This window comes from Gopherus evgoodei, chromosome 1, assembly GCF_007399415.2.
Source record: "Gopherus evgoodei ecotype Sinaloan lineage chromosome 1, rGopEvg1_v1.p, whole genome shotgun sequence".
Classification (NCBI taxonomy): Eukaryota; Metazoa; Chordata; order Testudines; family Testudinidae; genus Gopherus; species Gopherus evgoodei.
In genome coordinates this window covers 33,067,788-33,093,999 of record NC_044322.1, presented here as the reverse complement: position 1 = coordinate 33,093,999, position 26,212 = coordinate 33,067,788, and the positions used below count along the sequence as shown (strand labels likewise).

The 26,212-nt window shown below is 47.4% G+C and overlaps 1 protein-coding gene across 12 annotated transcripts in view; it reads right to left on the bottom strand.

Annotated features, from left to right (window-relative positions):
• The window catches only part of SLC35F2 (solute carrier family 35 member F2), a 50,345-nt gene that overhangs the window by 4,721 nt on the left and 19,412 nt on the right, over positions 1-26,212 (bottom strand). For 10 of the 12 annotated variants that reach the window (XM_030560933.1, XM_030560867.1, XM_030560885.1 and 7 more), the window contains 6 exons: positions 24,568-24,743; positions 23,422-23,549; positions 19,455-19,614; positions 16,569-16,725; positions 15,417-15,469; positions 14,072-14,226 (listed from right to left, as the gene is read on the bottom strand). In XM_030560933.1, the coding sequence (XP_030416793.1) occupies positions 14,072-14,226; positions 15,417-15,469; positions 16,569-16,725; positions 19,455-19,614; positions 23,422-23,549; positions 24,568-24,743 (829 nt within the window). Of the gene's footprint in view, positions 1-14,071; positions 14,227-15,416; positions 15,470-16,568; positions 16,726-19,454; positions 19,615-23,421; positions 23,550-24,392; positions 24,503-24,567; positions 24,744-26,212 lie in introns of all 12 variants that reach the window. The other 2 variants (XM_030560923.1, XM_030560914.1) reach the window with 2 other exon arrangements.

Below are 26,212 nucleotides of genomic sequence, written 5' to 3'. Positions count from 1 at the left end.
AGCTATCAAATCCCCCCTCATCCTTCTCTTCTGCAGACTAATCAATCCCAGTTCCCTCAGCCTCTCCTCATAAGTCATGTGCTCCAGCCCCCTAATCATTTTTGCTGCCCTCCACTGGACTCTTTCCAATTTTTCCACATCCTTCTTGTAGTGTGGGACCCAAAACTCGACACAGTATTCCAGATGAGGCCTCATCAATGCCAAATAGAGGGGAATGATCACATCCCTCGATCTGCTGGCAATACCCCTACTTATACCGCCCAAAATGCCATTAGCCTTCTTGGCAACAAAGGCACACTGTAGACTCATATCCAGCTTCTCGTCCACTGTAACCACTAGGTCCTTTTCTGCAGAACTGCTGCCTAGCCATTCGGTCCCTAGTCTGTTAACAGTGAATGGGATTCTTCCATCCTAAGTGCAGGACTCTGCACTTGTCCTTGTTGAACCTCATCAGGTTTCTTTTGGCCCAGTCCTCTAACTTGTGTAGGTCCTTCTGTATCCTATCCCTACCCTCTAGCGTATCTACTACTCCTCCAAGTTTAGTGTCATCTGCAAGCTTGCTGAGAGTGCAGTCCACACTATCCTTCAGATCATTAATGAAGATTTTGAACAAAACCGGCCCCAGGACCAACCCTTGGGGCACTCCACTCGAAATCGGCTGCCAACTAGACATGGAGCCGTTGATCACTACCTGTTGAGCCCAATGATCTAGCCAGCTTTCTATCCACCTTATAGTCCAATCATCCAACCCATACTTCTTTAACTTGCTGGAAAGAATACTGTGGGATACCATGTCAAAAGCTTTGCTAAAGTCAAGGAATAACACATCCACTGCTTTCCCCTCATCCACAGAGCCACTTATCTCCTCATAGAAGGCAATTAGGTCAGTCAGGCATGACTTGCCCTTGGTGAATTCATGCTGACTGTTCCTGATCACTTTCTCCCCTCTAAGTGCTTCAGAATTGATTCCTTGAGGACCTGCTCCATGATTTTTCCAGGGACTGAGGTGAGGCTGACTGGCCTGTAGTTCCCCGGATTCTCCTTCTTCCCTTTTTTAAAGATGGGCACTACAGTAGCCTTTTTCCAGTCATCCAGGACCTCTCCCATTTGCCATGAGTTTTCAAAGATAATGGCCAATGGCTCTTTTAACCCTCTGAGACTGATTTCTACACCCCTCCCCTTGCAGCTCTCTGTCCTTGGTTTATCACACGGCATAGGAACTGCACGTAAGCAAAAGGGGTGATTGGAGCCCATCTGTGAGTACCCACAAAATGACTGTTGAAACTTACATTCATCCTGTAATTAGAGATGATGGTTCCCTAAGCTTTCCAATCATATTTATGTTTTACCTAATTTTTTCACTGATGTCTTGTACTGACACCAATTATTCCAGAATATTTACCAGTCACTTTAATGCAAATTCCACTAGGATTTTTTTTCAATAGAATACTGCCAACTGCTTTTGGGGCAGTCTCTCTCTAGAGGTCTTAGCTTCCTCCTAACCTGTCCCCCTCTATTCTTCACATTAGCCCACTCAATCAACTTAGCATAAAACGAGTCACGCAGCCCTTAAACTCTGGTGTGCAGACTTCCTTTGTCTCCCTATCATTTTCTTAGGCCATGTATATACTACTAAATTATGTCAATCTAAATTATGTCAGCAAACAGCTGCTGCAGTAATTTCTTTAACTGTGCATGCCTACACTTTGCTCATGTCAGCAGTGCACATCCTCAACAGAATGGCTTGACTCAATTGTACTGACAGTGTGCAGCATTGTGGGACGGCTTCTGAAAGCCTGTAACGTTTGACCTAAGTAGCATAGTGTCTACACTGACATTACATTGACCTTAGTTCTATGCCTCTTGTGGCAGTGGAGTTATTAAATAGGTGTAGCAGGGTGGTTATGTCAGCAGGAGCAACATTTAAGTGTAGACACTTCCATAGTTAGGTCATCATAAGCTGCTCTGAATCAACTCAACTCTGTAGTGTAGACCAGGCCTTAGAGGTAGCTGGGCATGGTGCTGTTATCCCTACACTCTCCCAAACCTTTCTGCCTCCCCAGCCCTCTCCGTTTTCCTTCCTTCCTTTATATCTGGGCTTGTTTTCCTTTATTGGTCCCAGCTGTGGTGCATGCCTCCATGATTGGCAGTTCCAGCACCTGTGCTAGGGTGTGATCAGCCTGGTCGCCTATAAACCAAGAAAAGTATCCTCCCACTTCTGCCTATGCTCAGTATGGGATTTGCACCATAGACACAGAATCATTTTAGATGCAGGCAACTTAACTTTTTAGAAATGAGTAATTAGGAAAATTAAAAGTGGATTTTCTGATACATAAGTTACCCTAACCATTAGAGCATGTGCTTGAGAATAATAAGGCATGTATCTTAAGCACCAAGGCAGAGATACTTTTCCTGAAATAATAGAATAAAGGCTAAATCCTGGCTCTGAGTACAGGGGGCGTGCAAGGGGGAGGCGGCTCCATCGTGGCTGGAGTCATTCTTCCTGTGTGTAAATCTCAATGCCTGCACAGATAGCACAGCATTAGTTAGCTAGATGGATGGCTGCGGAAGTTGAGAGGAAAGCACTAAAGCAGCATTTGTCAAAAGCTACAGCCAGCATTCCTCCAGCACCGTCCTACTAGCTCTGTGGGGAGAGGTGTAAAGCCAGGGCTACACACCCACCCTGCTTACACAAATGCCTCCTGAAGCATTCCATGCTAAGACTACTGCTGGCTGGCCTCCCTCACTTATGCTCTGAAGGCCAATCTGAATCTGTGTAGACAAAGGCAGTCTTTACAGTGACAGCGATGGGAATCAGACTGGGCCCTAATAACCGAAGTAGCCACACCATGTTTGCTTCCTGCACTGGGGCAGGAAAGGGTCTCCCATTTTCCCTCCCACCACAGACTCATAGGCAGAGACATGTAATTTAACCCTTCCGGTACACGCTGGACTGGGTTCAATTTCTAGCTCTGTCACAGACGTTCCTATGTGACATTAGGCAACTTATTTCACTTATCTGGCCTTCAGATTCTCTATCTGTAAAATGATGATCAAAATCCTTCCTGACCTTGCAGGGATGGTGTGGGGCTAAATGTTTGGAAGAGTGCTCGGATACGATGGGGATGGGGCCAGATAAGTATGGGGGATGGGATTAAAGTAGACAGAAATGCTGCTCAGTAATTTGGTGTCACTAGAACTCATTTGGGTTGAACTCATTAAACTTGGGGGTGGGGAGAAATGTGTGACACTGACTGCAGCCCTTTCCCTTTGGAACTGAAACTGAAAGGGGGTTATTCATCAGACACAAAGTAAGACATTGTTCCATTCTTTGACACTTTTTGCCTTGGTAGCTTCACAGCTCCAGGGTGTTTTATGCCTCACACTGGTGAAGAAATAAACTTGAGTTTTCTCGCATTGTTTTGCTTGCCCTCTGGCTGCTTTGAGGGGAGAAATTTTGTTTCCCCTTCCACCAGGACACCCTCAGCATGTCTTTTAGGCTACTATATGTGGGAACAGGGCTGAGTTCAGAGGACGAAAAGCCCCACTCAAGAACAAGTTTTTATTTATTTATGTTCAGTTTTTTCCTCTGTTCTAAACAGTCAGGCTTTGTTGCACCAATTTAAATCACATAGAAACTAATTTTCGTTAAATCTGTACAATTTTTGTATTTAGACAAGGCACCATCCAGTACCAAGTCTAAGTCTGCTATCAATGTGATTGGTAGTCCGGTAACTCCACCTAGTGCCCAGATTTGCAACAGACTCTTTCCTAGACGTTTATACAACAGAAGCACATTCAGGCCATGTCTACATCTAAAATTTTGCAGCGCTGGTTGTTACAGCTGTATTAGTACAGCTGTATAGGGCCAGCGCTGCAGAGTGGCCACACTTACAGCAACCAGCGCTGCAAGTGGTGTTAGATGTGGCCACACTGCAGCGCTGTTGGGCGGCTTCAAGGGGGGTTCCGGGAGGAGAGAGCAAACCGGGAAAGGAAACCAGCTTCCCCCCGGTTTGCTCTCTCGGTCCCGGAGCCACCCAGCAAACCGCAGGGAAGGAGACCTGCTTGCTCGGGGTTCCGGGACCGAGAGAGCAAACCGGGAACGCCGCGGTTTGCTCTCTCGGTCCCGGAGCCAGCCAGCAAACCGCAGGGAAGGAGACCTGCTTGCTCGGGGTTCCGGGACAGAGAGAGCAAACCGGGAACGCCGCGGTTTGCTCTCTCGGTCCCGGAGCCAGCCAGCAAACCGCAGGGAAGGAGACCTGCTTGCTCGGGGTTCCGGGACAGAGAGAGCAAACCGGGAACGCCGCGGTTTGCTCTCTCGGTCCCGGAGCCAGCCAGCAAACCGCAGGGAAGGAGACCTGCTTGTTCGGGGTTCCGGGACCGAGAGAGCAAACCGGGAACGCCGCGGTTTGCTCTCTCGGTCCCGGAGCCAGCCAGCAAACCGCAGGGAAGGAGACCTGCTTGTTCGGGGTTCCGGGACCGAGAGAGCAAACCGGGAACGCCGCGGTTTGCTCTCTCGGTCCCGGAGCCAGCCAGCAAACCGCAGGGAAGGAGACCTGCTTGCTCGGGGTTCCGGGACCGAGAGAGCAAACTGGGAAAGGAAACCAGCTTCGCCGCGGTTTGCTCTCTCGGTCCCGGAACCCCGAGCAAGCAGGTCTCCTTCCCCGCGGTTTGCTGGCTGGCTCCGGGACCGAGAGAGCAAACCGCGGCGTTCCCGGTTTGCTCTCTCGGTCCCGGAACCCCGAGCAAGCAGGTCTCCTTCCCCGCGGTTTGCTGGCTGGCTCCGGGACCGAGAGAGCAAACCGCGGCGTTCCCGGTTTGCTCTCTCGGTCCCGGAACCCCGAGCAAGCAGGTCTCCTTCCCTGCGGTTTGCTGGCTGGCTCCGGGACCGAGAGAGCAAACCGGGAAAGGAAACCAGCTTGATTACCAGAGGCTTCCTCCTTCCACGGAGGTCAAGAAAAGCGCTGGTGAGTGTCTACATTGCATTACCAGCGCTGGATCACCAGCGCTGGATCCTCTACACCCGAGACAAAACGGGAGTACGGCCAGCGCTGCAAACAGGGAGTTGCAGCGCTGGTGATGCCCTGCAGATGTGGACACTCTCAAAGTTGCAGCGCTGTAACTCCCTCACCAGCGCTGCAACTTTCTGATGTAGACAAGCCCTCAGAAAATATTTGTAGCAAGCAAACTCCCTCCTGTTCAGTCTTTGGAGAGCTCCTGGGGTTTTGGTTTGTTTGATATTTGGCATTGTATTTCAGATCTCAGCTGCAGCTGCATGTAAGACAATGACAGAAGGGGTGAAAATGTAATTCTGAAAGGGAGCGTTGGCCATATGAAGGCCCTCTATGGGCCTCATCCTGTAAGGGGCCAAGTGTCCTCATTCCTATTGATTCCAGTGGTAGGCAAAGGCTCACAGCACCATGCAGGAATAGGAATGGGAACTTTCTCCACCCCAGATACCATTCTGTGATGAGCTTATTCCAAGTGGCAATAATGGCAAAGCTTAACAAAACCATCATGTACTAGAAGACCACAAACAGGAACCCCTGGGGTTAGCAGAAATCAGAAAAGTATAGTAGAATAAAGGCACCCTGTGGCATAAAGCTAAGATGAAGAAAGAGATACTCTAACTTCACCTGCAACAGCCTCGGAGGCAGGGCCAGCTCCAGGCACCAGCATTCCAAGCTGATGCTTGGGGCGGCAATCTGCAAGGGGTGGCAGTCCCTGTTGTTTTGCCCCCAAGCAGTGGTCGAATTGCTGCCGCGGACGGCTTCAGCTAAACATAGAAGCTGCCGCCGAATTGCCGCAGCCGCGGAAACGTGCCTGCCGCCCTAAGGGCACATGGACTGCCCTCGCCGCCCGCGGCGGCAATTCGGTGGGCTGCTTGGGGCAGCGAAAACTGTAGAGCTGGCCATGCTCTGAGAGGCCTTATATGGAATATTATTTGGTGACAAGAGAAAAACTCTTCTTCTTCAGTAAGATGAGGGGTTCCTTGCATTTTTTGTAGTATATTCAATTCCCTATGCCTTTATAATCCATGAAACATCCTTCCTGGTGTCTTTGCGCAACAGCAAAGGAAAGATAACATAACTCTGCTGCTGTTAAATATGCAAAAATTGTGTGTAGTTACCTAGTTCTCCCCTTAGACCTGCTTGTAACTGTAGGCACTGCATTAGTATTGCTCCATTCTCTTGCTGCCTCCCCTTGGCTGTTTTAAATTACTTATAGAAGCGCTCTGATTGTGGAGTTGTCATTCTCCAGACAATTTCATTCCTTGATCATTGTAGGGAGGGGCCCTGGCTCCCCGCTGCGCCTGAGAGGGACGAGCCAGAGCAGGTGCCTCAGTGGGTGGAGTCACTGTCACCTGTCCCCAGCCCCCGGAAGTCAAGGGGCGGGACAGGAAGTATAAAAGCCCGGCCCCAGCGCTCAGTTGGCTGCAGGCTGTCGGAGAGGACAGATGCTGGTGCCCGAGTTCCCGCTGGGCCCAGCCTGCCCCGTGCTCACTACCCAGAGGAGTGCTGGCCTGACCTGCCTCGTGCCCGGTATCTGGAGGAGCGCTCACTACCTGGAGGAGCACTGGCCTGACCTGCCTCGTGCCCGGTATCCGGAGGAGCGCTGGCCTGACCTGCCCTGCGCTCACTACCCGGAGGAGCGCTGGCCTGACCTGCCTCGGGCCCGGTATCCAGAGGAGCTGCCGGAGCTTCCCACCGCCCAGTGTCCAGAGGAACCCATGGTCTGGGACCTGCCGGACAACGCCAGCGGAGGACAGGTACCTAGAGAGGGGGAGACTGGAAGTGGCCCGGGGGTAACCGACCCCAGTCTGGCTCCAGGGGACCCTGTACCAACGTCAGTGTGTTGCGGCCAGGATCCCCACTGACTGCAGCGAACCCTTGCCGCTGCTAGGGCCCCGGGCTGGGACGCAGTGGAGTGGGAGGGCCTGCGTCCCCCCTGCCACCCTTCCAAGAGTGGCAGACTTCCCCCTCTCCCAGGCCTGAGGAGGCCTTCTGTATAGACTTACAGTTTAAACTGCTGCTCAGCCCCTGCCTAAGAGTCTGAGCCTGAACTGCTTACTGCCCCGCCCTGCCCCAGGGCCGGGCTTATAGACTTTGTGTTTGCTCAGCCTGCTGAAAGGCCTGAGCCTGACTGCCTCCTGCCCGCCCTGCCCAAGGTCCTGGGCTTATAAACTTTGTGTGTACCCAACCCTGCTGAAGGGCCGGGATTCTGCCTTGTTTACAGACCCTCTATTCCCTCCGCCCCTGCTGAGGGGTTTGGCCTACACGGACTGCTGCCTGTAGGGAGGCGCCCTGGCTCCACGCCGCGCCTGAGAGGGACGAGCCCCAGCACCGGACCCTTACACGTGGTACCAGAAGTGGGGAGTTCCGCCCAGGATGTGGGCGCGGACTCTTAACTCCGGTGAATGGGGGCCTGCGGGAGAGAGAGCTCCCTCCCCCGAGATGGACATGTCACAACTTGTCGCCGTCCTGACAGAGAACCAGGAGCGGCAGCAAGCGACTTAGTCACAGCAGCAAGAGGAGCAGCAGGTCACCCAGCTCCAGCAGCAGCAGCAGCTCGTCGAGCAGCTGGGGACTCAACAGCACCAGCTGATCCAGGACTTGGTCAAGCAGCAGCAGCAGGAGTTTCAGCTGAAATGCTTCCAGCACCTCGCGGCGGAGCGTGCCCCACGAGATGGGGCCCAATCGGGAGGCCCACCGGCGACGACCCCGAGGCCTTCCTTGTCACCTTCGAGCGGGTGGTGGCCGTTGCGGGGTGGAGCCCAGACCAATGGGCCTCCATCCTGGCCCCATACCTGACAGGAATGGCTCAGGCGGTCTACCGAGGCCTGTCCGCTGAGGCCGCCCGGGACTATAGTCAGGTGAAATCTGCTATCCTGGACGCCCTCGATGTGAGTCCAGAGACTTTCCGGCAGTGGTTCTGGAGCCTGACGTACCCCGCCGGGGCCTGGCCTCGTATGGTGGCCCAGGAACTCCGGGAGACCTGCTGGCGGTGGTTGCAGCCCGAACATCGAACGTCAGAAGACTAGCAGAGCAGGTGATCCTGGAACAGTTCACCCACATCCTTCCATCACGAGGAAGGGCCTGTGTCCTCTGTCATCGACTGGCAACTCTGGCCGCCGCTGTCACCCTGATGGAGGACTTCCTAGCAGCGGAAGCCCCGGTGGGCCCAATTGGTCGAGCAACCCCACCAGGACTGGAACGCCCAAGCCCTGAGAAGAAGGCGACGCCCACCCGGGCTGCAAAACCACCTGCGCGGCTGGCCCAAGCCCCAACTCCCACATCCCGGAAGATGCGCTGGAGCCCTTCTAGGGACTTCCCTAGTATCCGGCCCCGATCGGAACGAACCGAACTGGGGCCTTGTTTCTCTTGTGCCAAAACATGACATCTCCAGAGAGACTGCCCCCGAATGGAGTGCACCTTTGGCCAAGTCTGCTCCGGGGAGGCTCGTGCCTGTCGCCCACAGCCAGCCAAGATTACTGTGCCCGTGGTGGTTGAGGGGTACCTGACTGTGGCCCTCCTCGACTCAGGCTGCGGGCAGACATTGATCTGCGACCACTTACGTCCCCAGGCGGATGCACGCCTGGGGGAAATCCGCCTGCAGTGCATCCATGGTGACATCCAGCCTTATCCCAGCGCCCGGGCCCAACTGACAATCGATGGGGTGACCCGACGGATGGTAGTAGGTCTCGCACCCAGGCTGGCATATCCGGTGATCCTGGGCTGGGACTGGCCCGAGTTCCCGGCCGTCCTATGCCAACATACTGGAGGGGGAGACCCCAGAAGTGAAGGAAGATGAGCGGGAGGTCCCAGAAACAGAGGAGGATGAGCAGGACCCACCCGAGCCCCCCGCTGAGATAAAAGATGGGGAGGATGCTTCCCCGGGGGAGGCAGGGGATCCCTCGGCCCCCACGGACTTCTGCCAAGATCAATGAGCGGACCCCGCCCTCAGCGGGGCATATGAGCAGCTGGCCGCAGTGGATGGGACCATCCTCAATCTGGGTCGAGCAGCCCGGTGGCCGCACTTTGAATTGCGACAGGACCACTTGTATCAGGTCGAGAGGGACCCGCATACCAGGGAGCCCCAAACTCAACTCCTCGTGCCCCGATGCCATCGACGGGCGGTCATGAAACTGGCCCATGATGTCCCGGCTGCCGGACATCTGGGTCTCGAGAAGACCCTAGCCAGAATATTGGGACGCTTCTATTGGCCAGGTATACACCGGGAGGTGACGGACTATTGTACCTCCTGTCTGTATTGCCAGTTGACCGCCCCGGCAAGAACGCCCAAGGCGCCGCTGGTCCCGATGCCACTAATAGAGACCCCTTTCGAGCGTGTGGCCATGGATCTGGTGGGACCCCTCCCTAAGAGTGTTGCGGGGTTCCAGTACATCCTAGTGATGCTGGACTATGCCACCCGGTTCCCCAAAGCGATCCCGCTCCATAACGTTACCGCCTGCACCATCGCAGGCAAACTGGTCAAGGTCTTCGCCCGTGTCGGCTTGCCCCGGGAGATCCTCACAGATCAGGGGACCAACTTCACCTCGCGGTTGTTGCAGCAGGTGTACGGGCTCCTGGGGATCAAGCAACTGCGGACATCGGTGTATCATCCCCAAACCGATGGGTTGGTAGAGAGGTTCAATCGAACCCTGAAGGACATGTTACGGAAGTTTTCCCCGGAGGACCTCCGCCGGTGGGACCAGCTACTCCCGCCCTTGCTCTTGGCGGTGCGAGAGGTCCCCCAGTCATCAACCAAGTTCTCGCCTTTTGAACTACTGTATGGCCGCCGACCCCGGGGCCTCTTGGACCTAATGAGGGAAACCTGGGAGCAAACCCCATCACCCGCCCAGGGTCTCCTAAAATATGTGATCCAGCTCCAGGTGCGTCTCAAACAGGCTGGGACCCTGGTGCGAGCAAATTTGAAAGCCGCCCAAGAAATGCAGGCCCAGACATACAACCGGGATGTGCGCACCCGCGACTTCCAACCTGGAGACCGGGTCTTACTCCTCCTCCCCTCCAGTGAGTCCAAGATCCTGGCTCGATGGCAGAGCCCTTAAGAGGTGGTTCGAAAGGTGGGCCCTGTTACTTATGAGATTCGTCAGCCTGACCGGCGGAAAGAGCTCCAGCGGTATCACGTCAACCTCCTCAAGCCCTGGCGAGAACGAAAGGTTTGTGTATTAATCCCTATCCACCGGAACCCGAGCTAGGGCTCCAGGTACACCCCAATGAAGACTCCGAGGGACCCCAGCTTGGGGAGACGCTGACGGAAGAACAGCTCGAGCAAACCCACTGCCTCCTTCAAGCATTGCCCCGTACTTTTACGGCCCAGCCGGGATACACCTCCATGGTATATCATCGAATTCAGACGGAGCCGGGGGTGGTGATCCGGGCCGCGACCAGACCCCTGCCGTATCACCGAAAGCTTATCATTGACGACGAAGTGCGGGCTATGCTAGACCTAGGAGTAATCGAACCTTCGCAAAGTGAGTGGCGTAGTCCAGTCGTCTTGGTGCCAAAGCCCGATGGCTGCCAGCGATTTTGTATTGACTTTAGGCGCATTAACGCTATCTCCAAGTTTGACGCCTACCCCATGCCCTGAATAGATGAGCTGCTGGCCTGGTTAGGAGAGGCCTGCTATATCACTACCCTGGACTTAAGCAAGGATATTGGCAGATCCCCCTGGAACTGGCCTCCAGGGAGAAGACCGCGTTCGCCACTCCGACCGGCCTGTATCAATTCACGCGGATGCCCTTCAGCCTTCATGGGGCACCCGCCACGTTCCAGTGTTTGATGGACCACCTCCTCCAACCGCATCAGGACTACGCCGCAGCCTATCTAGATGATGTAGTCGTCTACAGTCGGCAGTGGGAAACCCACCTAGAAAAGGTCGCCGCTGTCCTAAGGTCCTTGCGGGCGGCCGGGTTAACGGCCAACCCTAAGAAGTGCCGCATCGGCTGGCGTGTATACCGTCGGAAATGGGCAAATGAAACTTCTCGTGAATAAGGTTCAGGCCATCGCAGCCTGTCCTCCGCCGACCACGAAACGCCAAGTCCGCCAGTTCTTGGGGCTGGCGGGATATTATTGACGGTTCATTCCCCAGTTTGTGGCGATGGCCGCCCCTGACAGGGCTCCTCACCAAGGATAGCCCGCAACAAGTATGCTGGACCTCCGAATGTGACGAGGCTTTCCAGTCACTTAAGGCAAGCCTCTGTAGGTCTTGTTTAGCCCTGACTTCCATCGACCAATCGTCCTGCAGACTGACGTGTCAGAAGTAGGGCTCGGGGCTGTCCTCTCACAGGAGGGGGATGGGGAGGAGCATCTGGTCCTCTACGTCAGCCGGAAGCTGTTCCCCAGAGAGCAAAACTATGCAGTGGTCGAAAAGGAAGTCCTCGCAGCGAAGTGGGCCTGCGATGCCCTGCGTTACTACCTCCTTGGGGCCCCGTTCACCTTGGTCACTGACCACTCTGCCCTTCAATGGTTGTGCCGCATGAAGGATCACAACATGTGACTCCAACGGTGGTACTTGGCTATGCAGCCCTATGCCTTCACCGTCCGTCACAGGGCTGGAAAGGACCACGCCAACGCGGACTTCCTTTCCCGCTTGGGAGGTATGGACGAGCCTGGCCCCATTGCCCAGGAGCCAGCCTTGGAGGTGTGTGTGTGTGTAGGGAGGTGCCCTGGCTCCCCGCCGCGCCTGAGAGGGACGAGCCAGAGCAGGTGCCTCAGTGGGCGGAGTCACTGCCGCCTGTCCCCGCTCCCTGAAAGTCAAGGGGCGGGACAGCCCCTTCCTAAGAGTCTGAGCCTGAACTGCTTACTGCCCCGCCCTGCCCCAGGGCCGGGCTTATAGACTTTGTGTTTGCTCAGTCTGCTGACAGGCCTGAGCCTGAACTGCTTACTGCCCCGCCCTGCCCCAGGGCCGGGATTGCTCAATCTGCTGACAGGCCTGAGCCTGAACTGCTTACTGCCCCGCCCTGCCCCAGGGCCGGGCTTATAGACTTTGTGTTTGCTCAGCCTCCTGACAGGCCTGAGCCTGAACTGTTTACTGCCCCGCCCTGCCCCAGGGCCGGGCTTATAGACCTTGTGTTTGCTCAGCCTGCTGACAGGCCTGAGCCTGAACTGCTTACTGCCCCGCCTTGCCCCAGGGCTGGGTTTATAAACTTTGTGTTTGCTCAGCCTGCTGACAGGCCTGAGCCTGACTGCCTCCTGCCCGCCCTGCCCAAGGGCCTGGGCTTATAAACTTTGTGTGTACCCGACCCTGCTGAAGGGCCGGGATTCTGCTTTGTTTACAGACCCTCTATTCCCTCCGCCCCTGCTGAGGGGTTCGGCCTACACGGACTGCTGCCTGTAGGGAGGCACCCTGGCTCCCCGCCGCGCCTGAGAGGGACGAGCCCCAGCACTGGACCCTTACAATCATTCATAGTGTAATCCAGAGTATGTTACTGCTCCTTTTGCCCAGGAAAAATGTCTGATGGCTTCAAACACCACTCACTCCACCTTGCTTTGCGAAGACACTAGCAAAGAATTAATTTAACCTTCAATAAATTAGTCTTGCCATCTCCTCCACTTCCTATCGTGTCCTTCACTCTTATTTTTATATTGCCTGAAATTCTCTTATAATTTACCCCCAATGCCTTCTGAAATTCACCTTTTTTTTTTTTTTTTTTTAAACCAACATTGGCTGGTACCAGATGCTTCAGAAAGAGATGCAAGAAACTCTGCAGTGGGCAATTATGGGACAATCTGCCTCTAGGGAAAGCTTCCTCCCAACATCCAAAGTAACAAGTTGTCTTAAAGCCTCATGCTTCAGGGTTTATATATGTCCCTTCCAAAATTCTTACTTATTTTAAAAAAATATTTACTATTAGCCATATAAATGTCTAATCCCTTCTTGAATTACGCCATTAGCTGTTTGGTGCCAAGACACATCATTGATAGGTGACTTAGAAATGGATGCAGTAACTGAGCTGCCGATTACAATGCACAGTGCAGACATTTTCAGTCTCTCATATTTACTTAATTTTTAAAATGAACACTGTTGAGCAAGTTAGATCCAAAATTTATTAATGCTCAAAACTGTTGTAATCTGGTGGGAAATGTCAATTGCTAAATATCTCTTCAAAAGGAAACTCTAGCCATTGTGTGTGCTTGACACTACAATACTTCTGCTCTTATGCTTCAGAACTAAAATAAATCATCCTTCACCTTTAGAACCAAATTTGACATAAAAGCTTTTGATTTCTGTATGGCTGAGGGCAAGTGACCTCCTGGAGTAATACAGCTAAGCCTCTTAAGCAAAGTTCTCAAGCTTCTCACTAAGCTTTTCCATCCACTGAGAGGGTCAGTGAATAAAAAGGTGATAGTGAGCTTGGGAATAACTCTGGATACAAAGGATCAATTAGAGTGGAAGGGTTGGTTTTAATAGGACCAGACAGCTACAACAGAATGCAAAAGAAACAAGTCTTACAGAAGCAGTTCCACAGAATGTCCTAGTCAGAGTGTAGAACAGACACATTTGTCTTCATTCTGTTCAGAGCTATAACTGTATAGGCTTGATTCTTCTCTCACAGATGTCTCTAGTAACTAATTAAACATGCAGAAAACATTTACTTTTGAGATCAGTCCAAACCATTGCTTCAGATGTAGACACGCTTGAACTTTTGGATCTGAACTTTTTAATAGCCTTTGAGGGCTGACCAGATCTGAACACTCCCAAAGTTAAGGCAATTCAAAATATGGATTAAGAAAAGAACTCTGGGACTAAAATGAATCACTAATTTATTTACAATTTCTTGCGCTGATTGCAAGACTTTCTGAGGGTTTTGCAATGCTCTTTAGCAACTTAATCCAGAAAGTGTGAAATGAATTTTAAATCACCATCTACCTAACAGTGCAGTATTATGCAATTAAACTTGAGTCTTCTGATTAACTTTTTCATTTCCATGATAAACGAATGATGTAATCTGCACAAACTCACAACTGCGAATAGCTGTTAGAGACAGTTAAGATGGTTATGCTTTGGAATGAAACTTAACTGAAACTATGATTGAATCTTTGCTTACCTGATAGCCAAACAGGAACAGTCCAAAAAAAAGACTGTAGAGATCAGCTGTCAGAATGCCCAAGTTGACAGAAGTAGCGCTAGTAACTTTAATCACTACTGGCATGAAGCTATACAACCCAAACATACAGAGGGCAAAAGCCACGAATAGTAACACTGTAAAACAAGAGAACAATTTACACTAAAAGGAATGAATAATAAGAGAGCAAAAAAGGCTTATGTTCTTCAGACATTGTAAATCTTTGCACATTTTATCAGGTGCTACAGTAATACAAATAATAAATGTTAATTAGACTGAGCACAAGCAAGTTCCTTACGCATAACTCTCGTATGGCAAAAACAAGAAAGAAAGAAAATTACAGTAACAGGGAAAGTCTTGTACAGATTCAGATGCTGTGTGGATGAAAGGTAGGGAGGCGGTACTGAATTTCTATACAGACATTGATCACAGGGAGATGAAGGAGGGGGCCTGTAACATCAAAAAAAGGAAGAATCCTGTTCCTTCAGTCTTCGTTGGATAATACTAGAGCTGGTCAGAGAAATGTTGATGGAATCATATTCCATCAGAATATGCAGTTCCATCTAAAATAAAACACTTCATGAAATCACGTCATTTTTGCTGGAGTTTAATTTCAGAAGAAATCAGAAAAACTGCAACAGGTCGAAACATCCCATTTTGACCCTTTCAAAGCAAAAACTTCTCAAATTTTCATTTTGAAATGACATTTCATTTCAAGTTTTTAAATCTTGTATTATATGACACAAAATAAAAATGCTGGAATTGAAATGAAACATTTTGATTGATCCAAAATGAATTTTAGCTTGGAATTTTCCTTTGCAGAGAATCTCAAGATTTTTGGTTTTCACTCAGATTCGGAATGAAGCCAAATTCTGAAATCTTGATCATTTGCAAAGCTGAATTTCTGTCCTCCAATCAGCTCTAGTTAAGACTAACTTTGCCTAGAGGAGACACCAGCATCTGCCTGAAATATTCTGGCTGAAACAAACCCTGTCAAGACAACAATGATGTTGGTGGCATGAGTAAAATATTATGAAATAGCAGACAATGCCATAATTTCTGTCTTGATTGGGTCTTCTGTACTTTGGCGGTCAATGTGGTTCAGTTCCATGGACCTATGTGGATTTTGGGGTCCAAAACCGGCTCTTTGCTACCCAGAGTTTGCATAGAGTACAGCTTTTTTTTTAAAACACAACATGAATGTTGCTTGTTTTATGCCAGCAAATGAAATAAAGGGAAATGAAGATATCATAGCTCTGATAAATTCAACCAATTATCCATTTTTCTGAGGTTTTTAAATTTATACATAATTTTAATGTACACATACCAATTTTCCAGTTCCACTGAATGTGAGCTATGTCCGTGCGTTCCACAATGGCTCTACATAAGAAAAGACATGGCGAAGTGAAATTACTTTGCATTGTGTTCACTATGTATTCAAATAGTGGATTTAATTATGAGCATGTATAAGAAATGCTTTGACTTTCTTTCTCTCTTATAATAAGGAAAGAATACATAAGAGTTAAATAAAAAGGCTCTTTGCCTTTCATGGGTTCACTTGGTATTTAACATACCATCTGAGAAAATGATTAACTGTGAAGCTGAGAAGTGAGGAACATAAAATTAATTAGTAGGCCTTGTTTGCCTGCTCTCTCTGTCTCTATGTTTGTTTGCAGTAGTAAATGTTGCCTCATTTTTAAATTCAAACTTAAACATCACAAATACCCCTCTTTAATTGTTTCCTTTCTAAATACATTTTAACACTGATTTTTTAGTCACATTAGAAAATCATAGAAGTCAGTGTGCCGGGGCGTAACTCCTGCAGCTTCCCACTGGAAAAACTTTTACAGAAATGCAATCCTATGAGTAGTCTTTTGTCACGAGTGGTCCCATGAAGGTCAATGAGACTATTCACACAAATACAGACTATAGCCCAGATCCTCAGAGGTATTTAGGTACCGCACTCCCATTGAAATCAATGGAAGTTTGGCACCTAAATGCCTTTGAGGATCTGGACCCACACTCAGACAGGTTTGCAGGATTGGGCCTCAAGAGCATGTATGACCTAGGCAGCAGACAGGGACGGCTCCAGGCACCAGTAGAGCAAGCAGGTGCTTAGGGTGGCCAATGGAAAGGGGTGGCACATCCGGCTCTTCGGTGACAATTTGGTGGTGGGTCCCTCAGTCCCTCTCAGAGGGAAGGACCTGCCACCAAATTGCCACCGAAGAATGAAGCGGCGCGGTAGATTGGGGTTTTGGGGGAGGGAGGGAGTGGTTTGCTGCTTGGGGCCCTGGCAGCAGATGTAAAAAGAAAATGAAATGCATGCTGCAGATCAACAAAAAGGACCCCAAATGCCTAGGTAAATGCAGACTTAACAATGAATTAATTTAAAAACAATAGCACCACTTGGTGGTACACAAAGAAATCATTCTGCAGTGTGTTCTTAATTAGGGTTAAAGTAAATATATTAGATCCTTACAGCTGTAGACCGCTGATAAAAGTCCCAAACAAGCCCACCATTCCTAGAAACTCCACTCTGCTCAGATTTTTCACAATGTATTCCTCACTCACATTAGAAACGGCATACAAAGAAGCACCCAGCAGAACTAAGACATCGCCAACCACCACGTCACTTCCTGTACAGAAATATTAATCCACAAAAAGGGAAATACTGTAAACACTTTTTAGCTTTTTTTCTTTTAAAAAAAATAAACAAGTTTATTTCTAATGTCTCTACCTTTCAGGTTAGGAGAGGGGATTGTTTCTGTTCTGCTTGTGACCGATCACTTGCAAACCGAAGACTGACAATACCAAAGGCTCCAGCCGCCCTTGAAAAGTTTGGGACCAGTTTAGCTTTTGGTTTTTATTTTAAAGGTTAAAACACACTTAGTAAGCTCCAGTTCTATCTAGTTCTGCTAGGGTTAAGCACTGTGTGGGCATTCCAGCAGAATCCAGAAGAATCCTACCTTTCAGACCATTGATTCAGTTCTTCTACATTAAGGGCCTGATTCAGCTCCCATTATAGTCAACTTATTGATTTCAGGGGGAGCTGAATTAGGCTCAAAGTCTATGAAAGCTCTTAAGTGAGTGCTACAAGTCTGTGATTGCATGATATGGGCTAAAATAAGCCTTTTATACTATACTAATGGGATTCCCTGTAATGCCAACCGTCTTCAGGTAATGCCCTTATGCATCAGTTCAATAGCCAGATCGTTGCTCTCATTAAAGTCCTTGATTTTGATTTAAAACCTCTTCCCCAAGCAGTTTGATAGTCATTCTTTAGGAAACATGACTGGGAGCTGGGGAAAGGACTAAGACACTTCTTGCAAGAAGTATATCTATGTTGTATCTATGATGGATGAATCATGACAAATCTAGAAATCTCAGGGAAGGAAGATTTTCCCTTTGGACTCTATTCTGTCAAAGGCCAGAAGAGACTATTGTGATCAAGTCTGACCTTCTGTATAACACAGCCCACAGAACTTCCCCAAAATAATTCCTAGAGGAGATCTTTTAGAAAAACATCCAATCTTGATTTTAAAATTGTCAGTGATGAAGAATCCACCACGACCCTTGATAAATTGTTCCAATGGTTAATTACTCTCACCGTTAAAAATTTACACCTCAATTTGTCTAGCTTTAGCTTCCAGCCACTGGATCGTGTTATACCTTTCTTTGCTAGACTGAAGAGCCCATTATCAAACATTAGTCATGCTTACTAATGTCAAGTAGCACTATGACTATGCCTTCACTACAAAACAGATGTCTTTTTACATTGAGATAGCTGTAAAATCCTGGTGGAGACAAGGCAGAAAGGGGTTTTACCTCCATGTAGCTAGTTGAAGTCAAACTACACCTCCCACCTGAGGTTCACCTTGACTCGTTTCTGCTAGGATTTACGTCTGTTAGTCTATAGGGTGCCAGAGGACTCTTTTTTTGTCGCTTTTTACAGATCCAGACTAACACGGCTACCCCTCTGATAACCGAGATAGCTAAAAGCTCGGTAGTGTAGACAAAGCCTAAGTCATATGAAAAGACCCACTGACATCAGTGAGGCTGGTTGTGTAAGTAGGTGCTATTCAGTGTATTTAACAGTTGCAGTTCTGGGCCCATAGTAAGTTTTCTAATTGGACTAAAGACATGTTGATATGTTAGCTCTAGCCAAAGAGAACTCATCCACACGCTCTTTGGTTTGCAACAGTACTAATTACTAGAAGTTTTAATTAACTCCAAAATCTAAAGGGCAAGGTTTTATTTGAGGAGAGGTTAAAAGCGATAAACATAGACATAGGCCACAGTACTCAGCTGCACCCAATAAATGCTGTACACAGCAGGGTTGCCAATGATCTTGTTGTACAGAAATGAAAAAATAAGGGACGTCCCTTATTTTTTCAACTTTGTACAACAAGATCGGGAGTTGCTGAGTGCTGCAAAAAGCAGCAAGAAATACCCCTGGTGAAAGTAGATAAGTACTGCTTATTATTAATAATGATAATTAATAATGATATCGGAAGGAGGGGTGGGGCAGAGGTACTAAGGAAATGGTCCCTTATTCTTGAAATACAATGTTGACAACCCAAGGAAATGGGCAAGCTGCAGAGGATCTCGATGTGGCTCCCTAATGTTGGTGCTGACTCAAGATTGTTTTGGCCCCAGCATAGTTTAGAGCAGCCCTAATCCTGCTCTAATCTATGCCCAGTTGGCCGTTGGCCTCAAGGAGCCAGCCTTCCTGGCCACACTTCCTCCATCCCCAGCATGCCCCTGACACCGACTTCTATGCCACGCAGGGATTCCCCTATACAAGCAGTATCTCCAGCTGCAGAGAGTTGCTAGCCTTCTGGCCCCTTCATGCCTTTGGAATGGTGCAAAAAGATAGGAGCAGGGCTTAATGAACTTGGTCCCAGATCCTCAAAGGTATTTAGATGCCTAGCTCCCAATGAAATCAATGAGAATTAGGCACTTAAATACCTTTGAGAATCTTGGCCTCAGTCTTTGAGGCAGTAGCATTAACCCAGGTCTGCAGGCAAACGGATACCACTATCCCCATAAGTCTGAATACAAGTCCTCAAATACTGTCTTTGGGGAGTGAGGAGCTATTACACTTCAACAAAGAAACCAAAAGTGGGAGTGTTGTTCTCCGGGACAAGTAGAAGAGAATCGTGTAACATATGGCTCCACCTCCATGTCTGCAGTCTGAAAAGACAGAAGTCCTAGAGTTTGGAAGGATGTTAACCTGAAATAGAGGGTGTCACCCTGTAATAGAGCCAAACCCATTCATTTCTCTTCTTTTGTCTCCTCTTTGAAAGTAAGAATGTCATGAAACCCATGTCTCCACACTCCTCCCAGATGATAACCAATTCCTTACCTTCACTGTTCTGCCTCCCAGCTAATATGTCTGCACCAACCATAGCTCCCACACCCAACAGACAGACAGCAACAGCAATGAAATGGATGAGTCTGTATCTTGCACGCAGAATGAACCATGATAGAGCCATCAACACAGGGATCCCAAAGCAGTCCAGCAGCTATGTGTATAGAGAAACACTTTTTAATTAGAAACCTGCCAAAAAAATAATAATCTTGATTTCACCATCCAGAAGGCAAACATGGACTTCATTCTCCACGAGTACATCAAAAGTAAGCCTATGGAAGTCAATGAAGTGACACCAGTGTAAAGCCAGTTTAGGTCAGAGGGGAATTGGGCCCACATTTTGCCATCAAAGCCATTACGTGACTTAGGCAGGTGTGAATGCTACTGAGTGGAAAGTCTCTTGTATCTATAAATTAAGTTATTATATTCACAATGGGTCTGCTCACCCCTACTATCATTAGGAGTGAAAATGTTGCTGCTAAACCCAACTTCCTCCAGGGGCCACTGAACTACTAGAAAGAGGACTTTTGTTTGGATTTCACTTTTTTCTCTTTTTATGTGGTTTTATTTTGCCATACAAAAGTAGCTAAATCTGGTCATGCTCATCCGGGTTTTTTTCTTTTTCCCTTTTTCTACTTTGAAATCTGATCTACGGGCTAGATTCTGATCCCAGTTACACCAGTGAAAATCTGGAGTAAATCCAGTAAAAATAACGGAGTTATTGCAGTTTTGTACTAATGTGACTGAGACCAAAATCTGGCCCTGCATTTTTAAAATGGCTTCTGCTGAAAAAACTATGTTTTGGTTAATTTAGTGCTACTGAAAGGAAAGCTGTAAAGAATTTTTGAGGGAAACAGTTATCCCATAGCCAGTTTCCAAAGCCTCCAGTTTCTTCCAGAAAACATCTACAATACAGCAATGCATTATCATAAACTCTGTAGTATACTCAAAACTGAAAACTGGGTTGCAGTAAAAAACAGATTGAATGTAACAGAAAATTAAGTAACACAAAGAACATTGTGTCAATTGCATTGTTCATTTTTTATATCTAATTCGGTAAAAACAAAAAACACCTTTCCTGTAGGAATTTGCCAGAAACTGATGTTGACTTTCTAGTCTGCCTCAATGGATGCCACAGAAAGTGAGGGTCAAGGGACTACAGCCAAATTTAGGTCCAGCTTCCCACAGAGCCCTGTACATTGTACTTCAAATCACTGAAACTTACCAGAACTAAAACATGCCTATTAAAAACTGATCTCCTGGAGTCACACCCAAACCTAAGTGCCAGATCAATGGAACTTCTCATGTAAGTACCATGACCAAGATTTAGCCCTCCGTCCTTAATGTTCCTGTTACTTTTTGCCTTTCTAAATACACCATTTCAGTGTTTTATTCTGCATACTCCTGTTACTGAAGTGTGATTACCACTTACAAAAGCAAGGCTGCAAAATGACTTTTGTTTACTACCCCATGTTTTCACTTGCTCATATCTATACAGAATATTTCAACTAAAATCAATACAGCAGAAAGAGGAATTGTCACAGGTTAAATCTTAATTGTGCTCCATAAATCACATGCTCCGTCTAATCCTGCTATCAATTTTTTCTTTGTTCCCTGGATTCTCTCCAGTTTGCCCTACTTGAGAAGGCCACAGATGTACAGGGACCTACCAAGGCTGTTATGAGAACATGTTCTGACCAAACATTCCAGTGTGGCATTTGCTTTATCATAAGAATGAAAACATTTACACTTCCTCTGGCACCACTGAATTCTGTGGTTTTGTCTAGTGTTAAACTAAAGTTGTCATTTATCTGCTGGAACAACAATGCACATTGTTCTAGATTTCACAGCTCTGTTACTCCATTACCTGTAATTAAAGGCTAGGTTAAGAGTTTACTTTCAGCCCTGTGTAGGGAGGTTTTTAACTACCCCATCCCAGGAGGAGTTCCAGAAAGGAATGGTGACTCTGAGGCCTGATCTACATCTAAAACAGGTCAACCTAGCCGTGTCACTCAGTGATGTAAAAATACACACCCCTGAGCGATGTAGCTAAGCTGACCTAAGCCCAGGACACCACAAAGTTGATGGAAGAATTCTGCTCTTGACTTAGCTACCCCCTCTTGAGAGAAAAAAATCCTTTTTTCCTTATAGCAAATGTCTACACTACAACGCTGCTGCAGCACCATAGGTGTGCCACTGTAGCACCTGCAGTATAGACATAGCCTGAGATGTCCCTCTGCATCAGTTTCCCTTGAGCTAATACTTTTGGGTGGGTGAAGGGAATTTGTGACAACAGCCCACTTGTACCTTCTTTATATTCCCCCTTCTCATCCAGCCAGTGACATGTAAGAGAGCTTTACCATTGCTCTGTCTAGTCTCTGCCCCCCACTCCAACCCAGCTGCTCAGAGAAATGAGCATCAGACACAAAGCTCCGTCTCTTCCCTCCACCATGCATAGACTCACAAGCCCTGCCCAGCCATACAAGCTATACAGCCTTATGTCCAGTTACTCCCCTGTGCATCTGCTTAGGGATAAATCACAACTAAGCTCTAAGGTGGTTGTCTCGTAGAATGAAGCACTTAAATGTGACCTGCAAAGGATTTTTTAAAACTGTGTTTGTCCCCTTTCTGGTTCTCAGTGATGATAAAGTCAAACGTTGTGGGGAGAGTGTTTAAGGATGTTTGTTTGTTTTCTGCTTTCTTCTTTTTTAACCTTTAGAAATGTCAGGAAGGTAAAATCTTGTCTTCCCTGATTTTGTTGAAAGACCAGCCAGAGATATTAGGGAATCTATCTGAGATTGCTGAATCTTTAACAAAGCCTCCTCTGCATGATATCAAATAGGTTTTACCAGAAAGAAGCAAAAGCAAAGAGTTTTAGACAATCTGTCTAAAAATATCCCTTTCACTACTTATAGATAAATGCAGTCACCATTTCACTAGTTTTCTAATCATCATACAGCCCTCCAGCCCAGACCGAAAAAATCATTTTTAAAATAAAAAACTTTAATAGATTTTTAAGCCCAGAAGGGACCATGAGATGATCTATTCTGACCTCCACAGAATTTCAGCCAGTTATTCCTACATCTAGCCCAATAACGCCAATAACTTGTGGTTGAGCTAGAGCACATCTTTTAGAAAGAGTCCCAATCTTGATTTAAGCATCCAAAGGATGGGTCATTTTTCTTGGTAATCTGTTTCAATGGTTAATCACCCTCAGTTAAAAAAAAAATCTTACTTTCAATTTGAATTTTTCCAACTTCAGCTGGATCCTGTTATGTCTTTATTTGCTAGATCAGTGGTCTCCAAAGTGGGGTGCGCACACCCCAAGGTGATTCTTTGGGGGGGTGCGGCAGGAGCGCTGCCAGAGGGAAAAAAAGGGCGGCTGGAGGAGGGAAGGAGGGAGAGAGAGAGTGGGGAAGCTCCTCCCCCCCAGCCAGGCAGGGCCACCTGGAACGCAGAGGCTTTAGGGGCTGCAGGGCCCTGGACTACGGGGGTTCTGGGGCCCTGGCCTGCAGCTCCAAAGCCCCTTTCAGAATGCGGCCCTGAGTCCTCGGCCCATGGAGGAGCAGGGGCAGCCGCGCAGCCAGGGGCCAGAAAGAAGCAGCACTTTCCCCTTCAAAGCTGGCTGGAGAGAAGTGGTGCTTTGAAGGGGAAAGCGCTGCTTCTCTCTGGCAGCTGGCTGCGCAGCTGCCCCTGCTCCTCCTCAGTCCTCCGGCTCTACAAAATAATAGCTGTACTCAACAGACTTGGGACTGGATACCATGAGCAAATGTTCACTGCTTCCCAGAACTATTACTCATGGCACAGCATACTCCATTCCCAAGACTGCAGAGAGGACTCCATATATTGACAACCTTTTCCATTTTAAAATGGTTCCATATTTGCATTACAAAATCTCATGTTAGCAATGGATTCAAGCGGATTTAAAAGCAGCAAATCAGAAAGGTAAAAGGACCCATACCTGAACGCTGGTTAGGGTTGTGTACTGGTAAGCCTTTACAATTGTGTAATTAGCTTCGACATCCACTAGTGCCAACAGAATATACTTCCACCACTTCCTTTTCAGAATTTGCAAAATGCTGTCACTGCCTGGTTAGAGAAAACTTCAGTCAATATACATTTGTTTCAAAAGGAATGCTGGATATTTATTTCAGAGCTCTTGCTTTTTAAGGTATATCTAATATTACTGTGTTTGGTTCTAGGTGGCCTATCTGAAGAAAGGTAAAGTAGAAACAGAATGCAGCCCACAGACAGGCAATAGAAATGATTAAAGGCACAGAATATCAGGCTTGGAAAGGACTTCAGGAGGTCATCTACTCCAACCCCCTGCTCACAGCAGGGCCAATCCCCTGATAGATTTTCAGCCCAGTTCCTTAAATGGGAATTGAAGGATTGAACTCACAATGCTGGGTTAGCAAGCCAATGCTCAAACCACTGAGCTGTCCCTCCCCCACAGAAAGAGCTTGATTTGAAAAGAAACTGATAAGACTAGGGCTGTTTAAAGAGAAGATGAATAAGAAAAGCAGCAGCCTCAGGATGGCTCTAATTTATCCAAAAGGCTGAGCATAGCATTATATAACCCAGAACATGGGAAGTGCAAAGGTATCTTAAAGCTGCCTTTGCCATCACATCCTCCCCCTCTTCATTCCTGCCAGAAGTACAGGAATTCAGTAACTGAGAATTAGGTCCACAGACTTTAGTGGGGTTCTGTACAAGAAAAGGCGTCCACTCGTGCCTATCTGAAGGCGGGGTCAGGGCCATAAAATTGCCAGCTTCTCACTATGCTATCACTGATCATTTAAAAAAAATTTGTATATATTTTAAAGTAATTATGAAACAAATAAAACCTCCTTTACTCTCCCCACAATGTTCAGGTGCATTCACTCTTCTACGGCCAAATCCTGTTTCTACTGGAGTCATTGGGTGTTTTACCATTGATGTCAGGGGTGCAGGAGTGGACCCCTACTTTTATGATATCTCTCATGGTGTTCAGTTGGCCCATACTTCACAGAGTGCATGTCTCACTGTTTTAGTGCAGTAATCTGAAAAGTATGCAAGGAAAACAGAGTTTTATGAACCAAAATCCCTCCTACAGTATTTCACATACCTCTCCTAAATGCCAACATTGTTGTATAAACTAGAAGAAGCAAACAATAGTTGATAAAACTTTGTAGCATTGGAGTGTTCACTTTGTACTGTTCTGCTAAATACTGGCTTGCAACAGCAGTCCCACAGATAAACAAGGAAAGCACCTGACCCAGCGCAACTGTTTTCAAAATATGACTGTAAAAGGAAAAGAAAAATGTAATTAATTTAGAATTAAACAAAATATTAAGATAATTAATGTTTTACAGAGAAAAATAAGAAGCCATTTCTTAGCTCGGCACCTAGTTCTTTCTTCCATTCCCTTTCATTAGCTCCTCAACTTAAATATGTTGTTGATACCATTTTTTAGCACACCTTCTGCTTAAACCTGCACATGGGGCCTTGTCTACACTGGAAGCATTTTCTAACCTCATACAGTCTTGGAACCCATTCCGTAAAAATAGATCAAGCCAACTTAAATCATCTAAAACTGAGTCCACACTCTCTCTCTAAATAATTTTCAACTCAGTTTAGCTGAAGTAGTTTTAAAACCAATCAGAGAATATCTCCAGTGTATCTAGGTATTCTGATACCCAGGGCTTGTGGTCTATTCCTTGCTCTGCACAGACTTCCTGTGCGACCTAAACTCTCTGTGCCTCAGTCACCCAATCCGTAAAACAGGGATAATACTTATCTAACTCAAGCCTCCTGTGAAGCTCAATTCCTGAGTGACTTGAAGTGAGCTGAGACTTGTGGATGGAAGGTGCTACTGAAATGCAATGTGTTATTATTAACTGTGGATATTTTTGCTATTTTCCATCACACTCCACTGCAGTTGTTGATGGTGATTAGAACGAACACTTCCTGTGCAAGCACTGCTTTAACTCACACATCTCTTCCTATGCCCAGCTAAAAATGGGAAAAGAGTTCCAGCTCCCTTTGGTTTTCAGGCATGTTCTCTATTTAATTCAAAGTAGTTTTGAGCTTTGTTGTATTCCTAGACATTCAAAGTTAATATATCAAATTATATTCCTAGCCTAATTCACAAGCTGGTTATGGGTGCCTTGTTGTGATAAGGGGTTTGTTGTTTGGTTTTGGGAAGGGTGGTGGGGAGCTAATAAATACACCTGTTTATGTTTGAAAAGGCAAGCTCAAAGAAAAGTGCCTTGCACTTGGAGTGGAAGATGGTGAGGTTTGTGATGCTCCTTAGTTTCTGGGGTGTTCATTCCACAATCTCAGATCACACGGTCTCCTGCACAGATGAGTTTTAGTGCTAAGAACTCCCATGTACCAGAGGACTGAAGTTGTCAACCACCATTGATCTTTTAGATATACTGGCCACGGAGTGCTTTCAGCACAAGGACCAAGACCATGAACTTGATTTGAAATTCTATGATCGCTGAATGCTTGGTGCTGGCAATATTGCAAAGATACAACCAGATTTTCATGTACATCACAAAAAACTGTGTCTGTTGAAAACTGTCTGACTATGGGTTTGTCTTCATGGCTAAGCTAACTTGAGTGGTGCCCCAGTAAAGGTACTTCTATAGTCAGAGGTGTGACTGCAGCATGGGTAGACATAGCTAAGCTAGCTTTGATCTAGCTAGTTTGAATCACAAATAACAGTGAAGCTAAAGCAGGTCAGTTGGCAGCACAGGTTGTACAAA